This window comes from Micromys minutus (assembly GCF_963924665.1).
Source record: "Micromys minutus genome assembly, chromosome: 32".
Classification (NCBI taxonomy): Eukaryota; Metazoa; Chordata; class Mammalia; order Rodentia; family Muridae; genus Micromys; species Micromys minutus.
The window spans coordinates 6,238,667-6,256,540 of record NC_137967.1 but is presented as its reverse complement, the minus strand read 5'-3'; the positions used below and the strand labels follow the sequence as shown (position 1 = coordinate 6,256,540).

Here is a 17,874-nt window from a genome sequence, read left to right as displayed (position 1 = left end):
TGGTCCTCTGGTTCTCCCTCCCAAATGGTGGTTCACAGGCATGTGCCACCACATCTGGTGTACGAGGTGCTTTACTGGCCGAGCCACATCCCAAACCCAGTCAGTTCTGATTTTTTTTAAGACTCAGCCCGGATTTAGGGGCAAAGGCTTCTACTGCCAAGCTGATGGATGACTGGAATTCTATTCCCGGGACCCAAATGAAGGGAGGGAAGAATTAACTGAAATATGATGAAAAGAATAAGTAATAAGGCTTAGCCCACCGGTCCTAAATCAAAAGTTTAAGCCCAACTCAGATTCCGGTTGCTCTCTCCCATCCAGCACTAGTTCACCATGACCCTTGACCCCAGAAGGAGCAGACCAGTTGATTCTGAGAGTACTTTTCATTTATCCCATCCCCATCCTTAGTCTTGTTCTGCAAACTCTTCGGGCTACAATGGCCACTTATGGGACTAGCGATTCTTGATCTAAATGACCACAACTGTAGCCTTTCTTGGGCTTTCCTTGGAGCAAAAGTAGCAAGACATGGTTGGCTACAGCTCAATTTTTTTCAACTTTTCTGTCTTCGGGAGAGCTGTAAATAAAGATTTATTCACTTATTTTGTGGATATGAGTGTTTTGCCTGCATATCTGTAAGTTTGCTATGTGCATGTCTGATGCCTGGGGTAGTCAGAAGAAAGCACCAGATCCCAGAAACTGGAGTTACAAGTGGTTGTGAGCTGCCACGTGGGTGCCAGGAACTGAACCCAGGTTTTCTGGAAGAGCAGCCAGTGCTCTTGAACTTGATCCATCTCATCGGTCCCTCAATAGGGATATTTCAATTTAGGCTAAATCACTAGAATTAAGAGACTCCGAGGGAAAGGTAAAATACCCGAGAGTCTCAAAAGAGGGATTTCGGATTCTTTTGACTCTTGAAGAGAGAATAAGGTCCTCTTGCTAGGCATGGTGGTGCGTGTCTTTAATGCAACACTTGGGAGACAGAGGCAGGTGGCTTTTGGTGAGTATGAGACCAACCCCATCCACATAGTGAATTCCAGGAACCCTGCCCCACAACAGTGGGAGCAAAAGAATAGACTCCCACAACTCGTCCAGTTCTGCCACCGTATGATAGCACATAGCTCGCTGATGTGTGTGGGGAACGTGACTGAGTCAGGAGAATGCTTGCCTAGCATGTGTGCAAACCATGTCACAGAAAGAGACCATTGACGGGCTCACTTGTAAGGATGCCTCAGTCTTTCTTAGAAGGGAGAACAAAACATTCATGGGTGGAAATACAGGGACAAATAGAGGAGCAGGGGTTGCAGAAAAGATCATGCAGAGACTGCCTCACTTGGGGATCCATCCCATATGCACCGAATAAACCTACACACTATTGCTGATGCCAAGTAGTGCTTACAGGCAAGAACGTGATATAAATGCCTCCTCAGAGGCTCTGCCAGTCATACAGAGGAGGATACTTGCAGCTAACCATCGGACTGAACCCAATGACCTCAATGAAGGAGCTAGAGACAGGACTGAAGGAGCTGAAAGGGTCTGAAACCTCATGGGAAGAACAAAATGATCAACTAGCCAAACCCTCCACAGCTCCCAGGGACTGAAACACCAACCAATGAGTTCTCATGGAGAGACCCATGGCTCCAGGTGCATATGCAGCAGAGGATAACATTGTCTGGCATCAGTGGGAGGAGAGGACTTTGGTCCAGCTAAAGCTCGTTTTCTCAGTGTAGGGGAATGCCAAGGTGCTGAGATGGGAGAGGGTTATTGGGAGAGGGAGAACCTTCATGGAAACAATGGGAGGGGAAGTGAGGGATGGGATTGTGGGAAAAGGATAACATCTGAAATGTAAATACAGAGAATAGCCAATAAAAAATGGGAGGGGGGTTGTTTTACTGCATAAGGAGGTGGCAGTCAGCATGAGCTAGTGTGAGGCTCTTAAATAAGAACAAATAGCACCATTAATCCAGGCACCTGGGAGGCTTGAGCCCAGACACTTTTACAGAGAGAGTTCCCAGCATGCTGGGGTTATCATAGTGAGACCCTGTCTCAAAACAAAACAAAAAGACTCCAATCTACAAAGTCAACGAATGAATCCGCCTGAGCCTAGTCTTATATCTTGACTTCAGATTCAGTTCAAATCCTACAACCTCCGCATCCACCTAACACAGGCCCACAGGAGTACCTTGCCATTTGTTGAGCCTTCTAGCACTTTGCAGAACCGTAGGGAACAACCGTCTCTCATTTCTAAGTTACACAGTTTGTGACACCCTCTTTTGGATGTAAAAACAGCCTCTGAAGCAGAAGAAGGTGACAGTGACCCAATTCCTGTCCCATTCTGAAGACAACTGCCCAGAAAAATGGGGACTTGTCCCTCGCCCCCCAGCTCCCCCCACCTGCACCCGTGGCCTCCGCCTCTAGAGGGCAGCACAGCATATGTAGCGGTCATATGCATATGCCGGCAGCAACCCTCTCCTAAAGACAACCCCCAGAGGAACTTTCTCCTGCACTGCTCCCCTACTTCACCATCCCCTCCATGTCCCCAGATACCCTGACACAAAATCCTAGGGGCAACTTTGCCTTGTCTGTATCATTTCCTTTATCAAGAGCTCCTGCTCCAAATTAAAAAAAAAAAAAAAAAAAAAAAAGAGCTCCTGAACATTCTCCATCCTGAATGTCAAAATGTCGGAGAGTGCTAGCTACTTCCTCCCCTGTCCTAGTTAATGTTGATTTGACACCGTTGTCTGAGCTCTCTCTCTCTCTCTCTCTCTCTCTCTTTCTCTCTCTGTCTCTTTCTGCCTCTCTCTGCCTCTCTCTGCCTCTCTCTCTGCCTCTCTGTCTCTCTCTGCCTCTCTCTCTGCCTCTCTCTCTGCCTCTCTCTGTCTCTCTCTGCCTCTCTGTCTCTCTCTGCCTGTCTCTGCCTGTCTCTGCCTCTCTCTGTCTCTCTCTGCCTCTCTCTGTCTCTCTCTGCCTCTCTCTGTCTCTCTCTGCCTCTCTTTGTCTCTCTCTGTCTCTCTCTGCCTCTCTTTGTCTCTTTCTGCCTCTCTCTGCCTCTCTTTGTCTCTTTCTGCCTCTCTCTGCCTCTCTCTCTGCCTCTGTCTCTCTCTGTCTCTCTCTGCCTCTCTCTGTCTCTGCCTCTCTTTGTCTCTTTCTGCTTCTCTCTGCCTCTCTTTGTCTCTTTCTGCCTCTCTCTGTCTCTCTGCCTCTCTTTGTCTCTTTCTGCCTCTCTCTGCCTCTCTCTCTGCCTCTCTGTCTCTCTCTGTCTCTCTCTGCCTCTCTTTGTCTCTTTCTGCCTCTCTGTCTCTCTCTCTCTGTGTCTCTTTCTGCCCCTCTCTCTCTGTGTGTCTCTGCCTCTCTCTCTCTCTCTCTCTCTCTCTCTCTTTCTCTCTCTCGTGTGTGTGTGTGTGTGTGTGTGTGTGTGTGCGTGTGTGTGCTTTAAAACACAGATACTAGGCTGGGGAGGCAGCTCTGTCAGCATCCTGAGTGTGATCTGCAGAACCCAAATTAAAGGATAAGCAAATAAATGACCCTCAAGATGATTCGTGGGTAAGAGCACATCTGGCTGAGCCTCGTGAGCTGAGTTCCATCTCCAGAACCAGTTACCACACGCCGGCCTCTGGTGTACACTCGCCATTACAAATGCCTGTGGTTGTGACCATGTGTGCCTACAGGCACGCACATGGATAAATAAATAAATAAATCATTTAAAAATGTTTAAAAGCCAGGCATGGTGTTATTCCCTTGTAATTCCAGTGCCAGGGAGACTGAGGCAGGTGGATTCCTAAGGGTTAATGGCAATCTGCCCATTTGACTAGTGAGAAACTTGTCTCAAAAAAAAAAAAAAAACAAGTGCTTGAGGAATGAGGAATGATACCCATGACATAAGTGCGTAGACATGCACGGGCAAAGGTTAAAACGACAGACACCCAGGTCCAGAACAGGCAGCAAGCGGCACTCCAAACCTTCTATACTACTGACTTATAATAGGGCAAGGACTTAAAAGCTGAATGTCTTAGTCAGAGTTTCTATTCCTGCACAAACACCATGACCAAGAAGCAAGCTGGGGAGGAAAGGATTTATTCAGCTCACACGTCCACATTGCTGTTCATCACCACAGGAAGTCAGGACTGGAACTCAGGCAGGTCAGGAAGCAGGAGCTGATGCAGAGGCCATGGAGGGATGTCACTTACTGGCTTGCTTCCCCTGGCTTGCTCAGCCTGCTTTCTTATAGAACCCAGGTCTACCAGCGCAGGGATGGCTCCACCCACAATGGGCTGGGCCAGGGATGGCTCCACCCACAATGGGCTGGGCCCTCCCCCCTTGATCACTAGTTGAGAAAATGCCTTACAGCTGGATCTCATGGAGGCATTTCCTGAGGCTCCTTTCTCTGTGATAACTCCAGCTTGTGTCAAGTTGACACAAAACCAGCCAGTACAGCTGGCAAAGTAATTTGGCTCAGGGGTCACGCAGCTCTGCAGAGTGAGTGGAGAGTCTTCAGTTCACCAAGCAGGTTGGAGGTCACACCCACAACAGCAAGTCCCCAGGGCCTCTTTCTCGGCTGATTTCTAAACCGCTAGAACCCTCTCAACGGCTTTTAGATGAACTTTCTAACGCCTTTTGATCAAATGCATTGCCTCTTCTTTCAGGGACAGAGCAAAAAGTCAGAGTTTGCAGCAAACCCAAGCTTAATTACTGGTTTACTTACCCAAGATTAATTGCTTACCCAGATTAGGAACTGGGTATGGCTTACTTCCTGGGTACAAAGAGGTATGGCCTCCACCCACCCAGGGCCAGCCAGAGCCAGAACCAGAGGAAGCTGTCTTTAAAGGGCCAGGTACATAGGTAGCCAAGATGATGAGTGTCCCTTGTTCCAAGTAGAGCCAAACATGAAGGGTAGCAAAAAAGGAATAAGCAAGAAGAAAACCCTTCAGTCTGGGGATGGGTGCTCAAGGACTCTGGGAGCCTGTGTGGCTGCTCAGGGTCAGACAGTCAGTAGCAGAGCAGGGAGCATCACTCAGTGGGAAGTGACCGGCCAGCACGTGCCAGACCCTGTTTTCAACCCGACACTGGGAAGAAGACTAACAAACAACAAAAATGTGTCATCTTAGTTTAGGGGACACCCATTCCCGCAGTCCAATGGCCTGCTTCCCAAATACTTCCCAACTTGGCCCTCAGTTTCCTGGTTCACTGCACATCAAAACCCATTCTCCACAGGCAAGGTCCTTTCTCCAAGCATAAGTCAAATGACGTCACCTATGAGTTTGAGAGCACTCGAACTGTTTGTTATCTGTTATCAAGATAGGGTCTGCCTGTGTGGCCCGGACAGACCTGGAACCTGCTTAGGTCAATCCCAACCCTCTTGTCTCTCTCTACCTGCTTCCCTAGTGCTAGGATTACAAAGCTAGATTCCACCCAATAGTGCAGAAAGAAGGAAAAAGAGAGAGGGGGAAGAGGGGGGAGAGAGGAGGGAGAGAGGGGGAGGGAAGGATGGAGGGAGGGAGAGAAAGAAGAGGGAAAGGGAGAGAGAGAGAGGAAGAAAAGGGAGGGAAGGACTATTTACTGTAATGCCAGCCCTGGAAAGGCAAGAGACAGAAGGATCAGGAGTTCAAGATCATCATCAGCTACACAGCAAATTTGAGGACAGCCTGAGCTACATAAGATTCAGAATAAGAGGAGAAGGGAAGAGGGAGGGGAAGGGAGGAGGGAGGGGAGGGGAGAGCAGGGGAGGAGAAAGGGGAAGGGAGGAGAAAGGGGAAGGGAGGGGAAGGGAGGAGGTTAGGAAAGGAGAGGGACATGGGGAAAGGAGGTAACAGAATGGAGGAGGGTAGCTAGTGGAGAACAGAATGGGGGAGGGTAGCTAGTGGAGAACAGAATGGGGGAGGGTAGCTAGTGGAGAACAGAAGAACACTGGATGAGCACTTACTGAGACTGTAAAGTCTGGAACTAGAGAAATGTCTCAGTGGTTAAGAGAACTTGCTATTCTTGCAGAGGACCTGGGTTCAAGTCCCAGTACCCCATGGCAGCTCACAACAATCATCTGTAACCAAGTTCCAGGGGATCCGATGCCATCTTCTGGCTTTCCCGGGCTCTGCACAAACGTGCGGCACAAATCACGCAGGCGAAGCACCACGAGTGTAAAGTAACCGTGTTTTTAAAGACCCAGGTCTTAGTTTTGTTTCAAGCACCACAAAAAAACGACTTGTTAAAAAAAAAATCAAAGGTTCAAAATCTTAGACTGGGCATGTGGCTAGTAGGTAGCAAGCACAACACCCTGCGTTCAGTCCCCTGAACTACGGAAAACGTAAGTGGCCCTTATCTGTAATTCCAACACTCGGAAAATGGAAGCCGGAGGACCGGAAATTCATCTCCAGTTACATAGGGGGTACGGAACTAGCCTTAGCTACATGAACCACTGCCCCCTCAAAAAATCTTAATTAATTAATTAAGAGCACTGGCTGCTCTCTTCTGGTGTGTCCGGAAACAGCAGAAGTGTACTCATATAAATGTAAATAATTCTTAGGGGGAAAAAAGAAGAAGAAACAGAGTCTTACTTGGCCCAAGTTGGGCTGGAATTCCCTATGTAGCTGAGGGTGACCTTGAACTCCTGATCCTGCTACCATGATAGGAGCATCATGGCCAACTTTTCTTAAGTAAGTTGGTAGAAGGGCCAAGGCTTCTCAACAAACTGCAGTGCAGTAAGGAGATGGAAATGTCTCCAGCTAAGGGGCCGAAGGGAGGGGTCACTTAATAGTTAAGAATGCTTGCTGCTCTTACACGGACCTGAGTTGAGTTTTCCCTGTAACGTCATCTCCATGATTCGACCCCTCTTCAGGCCTCTATAGTTACTGGGCCTACATAAACATCCACGCACAGGGGCATACACATAATTGAAAATAAGAATAAATCCCTAATGGTACTATGGTGGCTAACATTAAGTTGATAAATCACTTTATGTTTAAAAGTTTTTTAAAAGTAGTGTGCTTTTGCTTTGCAGAGAGCTTGTACTGGCTGGTTTTGTGTGTCAACTTGACACAGGCTGGAGCTAATCACAGAGAGAGGAGCCTCCCTTGAGAAAATGCTTCCATGAGATCCAGCTGTAAGGCATTTTTTCAACTAGTGATCAAGGGGGAAGGGCCCAGCCCATTGTGGGTGGTGCCATCCCTGGGCTGGTAGACCTGGGTTCTATAAGAAAGCAAACTGAGCAAGCCAGGGGAAGCAAGCCAGTAAGCAACATCCCTCCATGGCCTCTGCACCAGCTCCTGCTTCCTGACCTGCTTGGGTTCCAGTCTTGACTTCTTTTGGTGATGAACAGCAATGTGGACGTGTAAGCTGAATAAACCCTTTCCTCCCCAACTTGCTTCTTGGTCATGATGATTTGTGCAGAAATAGAAACCCTGACTAAGACAAATTGGTACCAGCATAGTGGGGTATTCCTGTGACAACCTGACCATGTTTTGGGGAGGACTGTGAAAGGACTTTGGAACTTTGAGCTAGAAGAGCCACTGGAATGTTAAGAGCTCTGTGGGATGTTCTATAGGAGCTTGGGAGATAATGTTAAGAACAGTGCAGAAGATGGAGGCCTGGCTTATGAAATTTCAGAGGGAAGATTAAAGACTCTTGTCAGGGCTGTTGCTATTTTGATTATAAAGATTCTGTGTTTTTAGGTATCTGGGGCTGAAGAATAAGCTGTGATTAACAAGATATCAGAACTACTAAAGCAAAACCTTTGCATTACTAGGACTATTGATGCTGGTCAGCTGGAGCTAAGAAATTAGTGGTGATTAAGAAGAGACCAGCATCATTGAGGTAAAATCTTCTGGGAAGTGCTTTCTGAGAGCACAAAGAAGATGTGTTCCAGAGATAGCCAAGGTTGTACCTCATACTGTGGCTGGACTTGGTAATGTGTAAGAGTCACCTAGGTGGTACTGGATTTGAAGGCATGAAGGAGTCATGAAGAGCAGCTGAGGCTTGGCACTGTGAGAGGCCATGGAAGGCCATTGGTGAAAGTGCAGCCTCAGTTGCAATTAGTGCCCCATGACTGAAGGGGTCATGCAAGGGAGTTGAGGCTTGGCACCATGAAGAGAGCCCATGAGAGGCTATTGGTGAAGCCTAGTTGCACTGGAAAACAGAAGTGATTTGGAGATGTCAGTACCATGAGATGACCACCAAGAACAATAAAGAACAGGCAGCTGGAGCCTAGAAAACAAGGTGTGTGCTACAAAGGGCAGAGCTGGAGAAGTGACCTAAGCCCAGAAGTTCATGAGTGGATCCCAGACATTGGATGGTTAGAATTTGATTTTGATTGTGACTGTACCCTGACATTTTTTCCTCTTGAAGGAAGAAGTGGAGTATACAGTTAAGAGACTTTGAATTGTAAAAAGACTGATTTTTAAGAGATTGATATTTTAAAAGGAATAAAATTTTAATATGTAAGATTTTATAAAGACTGTGGGACTCAAAGTTATTTAGATCTTGGGGATGAATAAGGAAGTAAGGGTTGAAGTGTTATATTTGTGTGTCAAGTTGACAAGGGGTCAATTGTACTGGCTGGTTTTGTGTGTCAACTTGAAACAAGCTGGAGTTATCACAGAGAAAGGAGCCTCTGGTGAGGAAATGCCTCCATGAGATCCAGCTGTAAGGGGGGAGGGCCCAGCCCATTGTGGGTGGTGCCATCCCTGGGCTGATAGACCTGGAGTTCCAGTCCTGACTTCCTTTGGTGATGAACAGCGATGTGGAAGTGTAAGCTGAATAAACCCTTTCCTCTCTAACTTGCTTCTTGGCCATGATGTTTGTGCAGGAATAGAAACCCTGACTGAGATGGAGATGAATAGGAAAATTAGACCTCCATCCTCAAGAGCTGTTAAAGGTTGTTCTCATTGTCTGGTTTTTAACAAAACTGATGCTTATGCAAGACAATTGGTTGTAAGGTTAACTGCTGTGTTTGCTTCTGTAAACAAAAGATTGTTTGGCTCCAGATAACCTTCTTCTTGTTGGTCAACAAAATGTAACTTTATGTTCCTTGACTTTATCCCTGACTGATTTGACTGGACTCTGGGGATCCCGAGTCATGGGTGTAAACCTAACACCAGTTACCTCTTCTTGGTTTAAAATGTACTAACTGTCAGACTCCGAATGACCCCAGACGCATAATAGCAGCAAGGACAGCGTTTACACATATGAAGAGTCTCACCAGAACCAGTGACATCCAAAATGGGGAAACTGAACCAAAGAGACTAGGCACACTTAAAATCACAAAGTTAAGTTTAAGGTCACATGTGATAGAATGCCTAAGTTAATCAGGATACCTAGATTCGCCATGACCTAGGGTCCCCAGTCTAAAAGTCACAGCAACTCTTTAAGAACATCCTGAGAGCAACAACAGAAATAGAGAGAGATGCAAGAGTCTAGGCCTTGATCCCTGGGTTTGTGGGAGGAGGATCGAGTCTACATGCTTGGGTCTGATGCAGGAGGCTCAGGTGTACACGCCTGGGTCTGATGGAGGAAGCCGAGTCTGAATCCCTGGATCTAAGTGAGGAAGGTGAGGGCCTGAGGAAGGAAGGCTAGAGCGTTGACTCCTGGATCTGAATAAAGAAGGCTGGGGACTTGACCCCTGAGCCTGAGGTAGAAAGTCTTTGCTCTAGAACCATAGGTCCAAGACAGGAGAGTTGGGGTTGGAGAGCCGCTGAGTCTTGGCCTGTCCTCTGGGTCTAAACGAGTTGCCTCTGTCTTCCATCTAGGTAGGCAGCTACTAGCCACTAGCCACGCCCCAGAACCGCCCCCTTTACTTGTTGGCCCAGTCCTGTTCCTTCTTTTGCCCCTCCCTTTCCTGTTAAAGTTCCGGAAAGATCTGGAAAAGACTTCAGACACTGTTGCGGAGATGGACGAGCTAAAAGAGGGGGCTCCGTTTAATGGGTGAGTGTGGTAAAGACCTTCCAGGAAAGAGGGAGCTTTGCTGGGGGAGGGGGCAGAGAATATTAGAGCGAACAGTGCCTCAAACTGATCCTTTAAAAGCCAGATAGACAGATTCAGGTGTTATGATCCGGAATTCTCTCAAGGATTTTGGTGGCTGACTGCTGAGTAAGATACTTCCAGATATGGGGGCAGAATGGACAGAAGTTCGAGGTCATCCTCAGCTACAGAGCCTGGCTACATGAGACCTCTTCTCCAATAAGTAAAAGAATTACTAAGTTAAGCCTTAAACAGAGCGCTGGGAATTGAAACTCAAGTGTTGGGTCCTGGGATTCACCAGAAGAGGGAGTAAGGCAGTGGGCGGAGGAAGTCACAGGTTAGGTGTCTACTGGAGGCTGTGTAAAGGGTACCAGGCAGTGGATGATGTACTGACTACCCTGTTATCCTCCCAGGGACAACCTGTCTTTGCCGTCAGCTGGGACTGAGCCGAGTCCTGCTTCGGCCATCCCGACCCTGCCACCCTCGCTCCTGAACACCCTAGACCCAACCCACCTGGGGCTCCCAGAGCAACTGGCCTCTGTCACTGTCCCCATCCGCCTAGACACCCTGTCCTACCTCCTACACAGTGCCCTCCTGGGGACCTACAACCTCCAGCAGTCCTTACCACTTTGCTCCTGCTCTGTCCAGCCAAGCCATGTCTGGCCAGAGACAGCCAGGAGGCCACCCAGGAGATCAGGCCAGGCCCGTGGAAGCTGGGAAGTTCGGCGCAGGCCTTCCCGGGGCAGGGGCCGGGCACAGTCACAAAGGGGCTCTGGAAGAGCCGAAGAGCTGGGGAGGGGCATGGCAGGGGGGCCTGGGGCTGGCCCCAATACTGCGCCAGTGATACCACCCTCCCAGGATGAGCAGCAGGAAGCTGGGGGACCGTCTGAAGACTGGGAGACAGACTACTAGGTCCCCAAAGAGCGTCCAGTACCTGGTCACCCAGGGATGTTCCTAGAGCCCAGTGTTCTTAATACTTCAGAGGTACCCTGAGAAATATTCCTACAGTCTCCCCAATCCCCAGACTACAACCCCTGAAGGCTTCCTGCAGATCACCCGATAGAGTCCAAACCAGTCCTAGAAGTAAGAAAACTCCGGTACCCAGACCCACAGCATCCAAACGCAGCATACTGTCAGTGCTCCCAAGGCTGTTCCAACCCCATTTCCAGACCAAATCACCACCCACAAGCCCTTTCCTCTCTCCATTCCACAGTCAGCCCAGCTTCACCAACCCCTCCCCCACACTCACCTCTTGGCCTTGAGTCCAAACCCACTCTCATTCCTAAGTTGTTTGTTTGCTGGTTTCTTTCCCCCCTTCAGTGCTAGCCTCCCCGGTGCCAGTCAGACTCTGAAGTAAATTGCAATCCTCTTTGTATTTTTATCTCGAGGAAGAGTCTCGACAAGTGTCCAAGCTGGCCTTGAACTTGCGATTCTCTTGTCTCAGCTTCCAAATATCTGGGACTGAAGGTCTGGTGTACATGGCCTCCCATCATTCCCAGCTTGTGCTGAGATTAGTGCTGGACTAGCCTGGGCTCATTCCCCACTTCCTGGCTCTCACCTCAGAGTCACCCTCACTTAGCAACAGCCCTCTGCTCAACTCCAACTCCAGCATCTGCTACGTCCCACAAGGAACCCCTTAGCCTGACCTGTGTCCACCCCCACCGTGGCTGCTTCCTGTCCCTCCAGCTGGGAAGCTTGGGTTGAACAATAAAAAAAGATGTCTACTCTTATTGTGTGGGCTGTGCTTTCTGCGGGGATCCCCAGGGTGGGAACTGGGAATGAAGCCTGGGAGGTGAGGAGGGTCACAGACAGGGGTTGGTGGGGCCCCTTGGTCCCCTGCTTCAGCAAATTCCATTGGGGCTCTCTGCTGCCACAGTGTTTCTGCCTGCTCGAAGCTGCTGGGCCGTGCAGCCATTGTGTGGGGAGGCTTAAGGGATTTGGGGGAACCACGAGGCACAGATGCCAGCATCCTGGCTCGGCTCAGTATCCACAGAGGGGCTGTGGCAGAAGGAAGGCGCAGAACAGACTCTGCCACTCAGGTAGGGACCAGCATGAGACCAGCAGCCCCCTGCCCTAGAAGTCTACGCTCCCAGGCCCTTCTCTCCTGGGAACCTGAGTCCCAGATCCAGCCCTCCCTCTCCAAGAGCCAATAGAGGCTTACAGACATCTTCCTGTCAGGAATGAAGACTCCAGATTTCCAGCCCTCCTCCCTCAGACCCGGGAGTCCAGGCACCTTGCCCTCCTCCCTCAGACCCCAGGAGTCTAGGCACCTTGCCCTCCTCCCTCAGACCCAGGGGTCCAGGTACCTGCTCTCCTCCCTCAGACCCAGGCCTGGATCCAGGCAACTGCCCTCCTCCCTCAGACCCAGGGGTCCAGGTACCTGCCCTCCTCCCTCAGACCCAGGGGTCCAGGTACCTGCCCTCCTCCCTCAGACCCAGGCCTGGGTCCAGGTACCTGCCCTCCTCCCTCAGACCCAGGCCTGGGTCCAGGTACCTGCTCTCCTCCCTCAGACCCCAGGAGTCTAGGTACCTTGCCCTCCTCCCTCAGACCCAGGCCTGGGTCCAGGTACCTGCTCTCCTCCCTCAGACCCAGGGGTCCAGGTACCTTGCCCTCCTCCCTCAGACCCAGGCCTGGGTCCAGGTACCTGCTCTCCTCCCTCAGACCCAGGGGTCCAGGTACCTGCCCTCCTCCCTCAGACCCAGGGGTCCAGGTACCTGCCCTCCTCCCTCAGACCCAAGAGTCTGGTCTCCACCCCTACTCTCTTCTTTTAGGCCCATAAGTCTATTCCCCAACCTTCTTTTCACTGAAGGGTCCAGGATACCCATTTACAACCTCAGCTCTCCCCTTTTCACAGATCACCATGTACAGCTTCATGGGTGGCGGCCTCTTCTGTGCCTGGGTGGGGACCATCCTGTTGGTGGTAGCCACAGCGACGGACCACTGGATGCAGTACCGACTGTCGGGGTCCTTCGCACACCAGGGCCTGTGGCGTTACTGCCTGGGCAACAAGTGCTTCCTGCAGACGGAGAGCATTGGTGAGCCTTGAGGCCAGGGTCTGAATGGTGCTCCCCTAGAGCACAGCCTCACACCATCACCCCTGGCATTCTGAGGGAGAGCATGGTGGCTCAGAGAGGCCCAGGTCCTGGCACGAGGATTCTCAGCAGGGGGTTGAATAGACCAGGCTTTGCTTCTCTGGGTTGTTTTCTAGTTGCAGGGACGGGGTGTAAGATTTGTGGTTGGGTTAGTGGGGTGGCAGATGCAGCAGCAACGCTGGGTCACCTCCCTTTTTTTTTTTTTTTTTTAAATAAGCTATGAGCTGGGTGTGGTAGCATATGCCTGTCATCTGAGCACTTTGGATGTGGAGACTTGGGGACTGTGAGTTTCAGGTTACACGGTCCCGGTTTCAAAATACAAATAATTAGATAATAAATAAATAAATACTATGAGCCAATAAATAGTGTTAGGGACAGGGACCAGAGAGGCTGCTAATGGGCTCCATGCCAGATGAAAGGCTCTTTCCTATCTAGTATGTACCAGGCCATGTGATTATAGTTCAGTGGATCCATGGATGGATGGATAGAGTTGACTGAGTCATTGCTGATTGATTGATTGATTGGTTGGTTGATTGATTGACTGATACAGATGGGATAGGAAGATGATGGGTAGATGAGTGAGTGACTAGATAGATGCATAGATACAGACATAAATACATAGATTAAAAAATACATGATAGATTGGATGGATGGATGGATGGATGGATGATAGATAGGATAGAAATATGATGGATAAGATTTATGGATGAATCTTATGAAAAATAGGCTATATGATGAATAGAATAGATGGATAGATAGATAGACAGATAGATAGATACATAGATAGATAGAATGGGGCAAGCTAGATAGATGGTAGATATCATGAAAAGATAGATGAATGGATGGATTGGTAGCTAGAAAGCATCTTACTTTTCTACTTCTGTGGCAAAATACTGTGACCAAGGCAACTTATGAAGAAAGAGTATTGGGGTTGCTTATAGTTCCAAAGTGTTAGAGTCCGTGACCGTCACGGTGGAGAGCAGGCAGCTAGGAGAGGTGCTGCAGCAGTAGCTGAGCAATCACATCTTAATCAACAAATAGGAGGCGAAGAGAGACACTGGGCCTGGCATGGACTTTAGAAACCCCAAAGTCCACCTCTAGTGGCAAACCTCCTCCCAAGAAGTCCACACCTCTGAATCCTTCCCAAACAGTTCCACAAACTGGAGAACAAGCATTCAAATGTACGAGCCTGTGGGGTCTATTCTCATTCAAACCATCAGAGGTAGGTAGGTAGACAGACAAGCAGGCCTGGCAGGCAGGCTAGCCAGCTGGCCGGGAAAGATGGCTTACAGCTGTAATCTCAGAGCCAGGAGGCTGAAGCCTGTCGCCCAAACAAATGTATAAATAAGAAGGTACATACGTTCTAACCCTGAAGCATCAGAGGGAGAAGTAGATCCTTGGGGTTCACTGGTCAGCCAGCTTAGTCTACTTGGTGAGCTCCAGGCCAGTGAGAGACTGTGTTTCGAAGAACAAGGTGGAGAGCTCCTGAGAAAGGAGACTGACCTTGGGCTTCATCATGCACGTATATACATGCACCCTCAGAAACAGGCACAGACACACATGATGGAAAAGGAGCAACATGGAGAAATATGTTACATAGTATATATTAGGTATGAATATATAATATTAATGACTAATATGCTCTACACAGAATCTTCTCCATAACATGGGAAAGTAGTAATAACTAATCTGTTTTGTTTAAGGTACGGTATCATAAGCTAATATACCCCAATCATAATGTTACACTGCACAAGATTTTCTACAATATATTAATTCTAATGACTGGGTTTTATGTCTGAAAGCAACAGTAATAGGCTTAGCCTGCAAAGCACTTTCCATGGGTCATACCCCTTCCATCTCCCAAGAATGCTGGCAGACAGGCAGGGCTGTGTGTAAGGATTGGACAGAGGCAGGCATGGTCGTGCACGCTTATAACTCTAGCACTCAGGAGAATCAGGAGGACCCAGACTTTCAGGAAAACCGAGGCTATGTAGTGAGAGCCTGTCATACAAACAGAGAAAAGCATGGTATCATGGAAGGTGGAGAGTCAAGAATTCAAGGTCATGAGTTTGAGGACAACCTGGGCTACAAGAAACCTAATCTCAAAATGGTTACTAAGTATCTATAGTCAGGGGCTGGGGAATGCAAGAGAGTGAGGAATTCCGCCCTGGTCTTTTCAGACACCTACATATAGTTAAAACAAAAGGCCAGGACTTCAGATACAGGAACATGTAATAAACGGAATAGAAAGGATCCGTAAGGTAGAGATCACTGTCACGAGCATACGGGGAAATACTTCCCGAGGCCTGTGTGTAAGGCAGTCTATGCTGGGGTGTTCGCAGCAAGAGCTAAGGCAGTTCCTGTGTTCAGGGAAAAATCAAGCTACAGGGGGTTGAGTAAAACAGGCAGTTAGAACCCAGAGACGAGGGTGAGGACAGTGGTCACAATCAGAACGACGCTTCCCAGAAGAGATCTCGAGAGCCGGGGCTTCGGAGGACGAGTGTGCCAAAGGAGGGAAGAGGTGAACTAAATCCACGGAAAAGACAAGGTATGATGGTCCCAGAGGTAGCCGCGCATGCGTGACTGTGTTGTGTCCCCACAGCATACTGGAATGCCACCCGGGCTTTCATGATCCTGTCTGCCCTGTGTGCCACCTCGGGCATCATCATGGGTGTCCTAGCCTTTGCGCAGCAGCCCACCTTCACCCGCCTCTCCAGGCCCTTCTCCGCAGGCATCATGTTTTTTGCCTCCAGTGAGTGACCCCCACCCTTCATGTCCCAAGCTTCCCAGTTCCCTAATCTCACTCCAGCGCCCACTTCTGGTCTCTTGTCTTCTTTGCCTGTACCGTGCGTTTTCACTAGAGGCAATCACCTCTTTCCCTCCCTTCTTTCCTGTCTCTCCTTTGTCCTGGTGATGAGAATAAAAGCTCGGGAATTTACATACACTAGAAAGACATTATATCACTGAATCACACTCAGCCTCTTAGGGGGAATTCTAGGCAGGGGCTGTACCACTGAGCCACGCCCCCAGCCCCTCCCTGGGGGATTCTAGACAGGGGCTCTACCACTGACCCACACCCCCAGCCCCTCACTGGGGGATTCTAGGCAGGGGCTCTACCACTGAGCCACGACCCCTTACTGGGGGATTCTAGGCAGGGATTCTAACACTAACACCCCATAGAACTTAAGAAAAATCTACACCTACTGTTACAGGCTCTTAATAGACATTCAGCTCAGTACCAACAAATGTAGAGACCTATAAGGTAAGTCCTGTCAGAATTTCATTACACCGAGGATCAATGGTACATTTCTGGCATTTCTCATTGCTGTGACCAAATACTTAACAAGAAGCAACTTAACAAAGATGTTCACAGTTCAGTTCACAGTTGGAGAGCACAGACCATTCATGATGAAGTCGTGACGGCAGAAGCAGTGGGCAGCTGGTGACATTGCATCCACAGCCAGAAAAGAGATGACAGCTAGTACTCAACTCACTTTTTTTTCCTTTTCTTTTCTTTTCTTTTCTTTTTTTTTTCTTTTGCTGCACATGACCCCAGCCCATGACGTACTCTTGTCCACATTCAGGGTGGATGTTGTACCTGACTTAAAATGCTCTGGAGGGGCTGGTGAGATGGCTCAGTGGCTAAAGACATGTGTCTAGTCCTGAGTTTATGTCCCCAGAACCCAAGTACTGGAAAGAGAAAACAAACTCCTACAGGTTTGTTCTGTGACCTCCTCACAAGTGCTGTGGCGCGCGCGCGCGCGCGCACACACACACACACACACACACACACACACACTGACAGAGACAGAGAGAGGGAGTTCTCTTAGGAGATTCTCTGTCTGGTAGAGCTGACAGGAAAGACTAACCATCACAGGTGGGCTCGCTACCCATAGACTGTGTCTGACCCCCAGCCTCTTCTGTCCCAGAGACAACCCTGCTATCTCAGGCTCAGTATCTTAATAACCTGTCCGTTCTTTGCTGTCTAAGAAACACCATGACCACAACTTGTAAGACAGAAAGCATTTAATCGGGGCTGGCTCTCACAGCACCGAAGGAGCAGCTGAGAGCTACGTACCACACTGGCCAAGAGAGACACAGAGCTTGACATGTTTACTCAAACATCCCCTGGCGGGTTTCTGATGGACACCCCGAGCTACCTGATGGCTCATACAAACTCAGTGTGATCTAGGGAGCTCGTCAGAATTATTAAAATGCACAGTAACTCAGAACATTGCAAGGATGTAGCCTCCCACTAGCATCCAGAGAAAATAAACTTAAATGCTTTTTTGTGCTTCCCAGCCTTGTCCTCACCCACCCCATCCCCACCGAACCCCATATCACCTTCACTCTCACCACTGTCCCCAGCCCCTTATCAACCTCCCCTCTTTCTTATCGCCAATTCTCCTGTCCAACTCCATCCCACCCCATTCTCTCTCCCCAGCTCTTTTTGTCCTGTTGGCCTTGGCCATTTATACTGGAGTCACCGTTAGTTTCCTCGGCCGCCGCTTTGGGGACTGGCGCTTTTCATGGTCTTACATCCTGGGCTGGGTGGCCCTGCTCATGACCTTCTTTGCAGGTACTGAGGCACAGGGGTGGGAAGGTTGCAACCTGGGGCTCAGCAGGCAACCTCGGAGGGTCAGTTGACTCTACACGGCTCTGAAGGCAGACTCTAAGGAGTCTGGTGAGCTTAAGGGAGGGAGGAAATAAGGAATCTTTGGGGGGCTGGAAAGGTAGGTCAAGAGGACTGGGGGTATCAATGGAGATGTCTTTCCACACAGGCATTTTCTACATGTGTGCCTACCGGATGCATGAGTGCCGGCGCCTATCCACCCCGCGCTGA

At 49.3% G+C, this 17,874-nt stretch overlaps 2 protein-coding genes across 2 annotated transcripts; both read left to right on the top strand.

Annotated features, from left to right (window-relative positions):
- Positions 1 to 9,868: 9,868 nt before the first annotated feature.
- LOC308414107 (piRNA-mediated silencing protein C19orf84 homolog) lies at positions 9,869 to 10,851 on the top strand (the record flags this gene model as incomplete). Its single annotated transcript, XM_080909283.1, has 2 exons — positions 9,869 to 9,903; positions 10,353 to 10,851. The coding sequence occupies 2 exons, from the start codon at positions 9,869 to 9,871 to the stop codon at positions 10,849 to 10,851; spliced, it is 534 nt and encodes a 177-aa protein (XP_080765409.1).
- Positions 10,852 to 12,799: 1,948 nt separating this feature from the next.
- On the top strand, positions 12,800 to 17,874 carry LIM2 (lens intrinsic membrane protein 2; the record flags this gene model as incomplete). Its single annotated transcript, XM_080908812.1, has 4 exons — positions 12,800 to 12,974; positions 15,634 to 15,783; positions 17,476 to 17,610; positions 17,813 to 17,874. The coding sequence occupies 4 exons, from the start codon at positions 12,800 to 12,802 to the stop codon at positions 17,872 to 17,874; spliced, it is 522 nt and encodes a 173-aa protein (XP_080764938.1).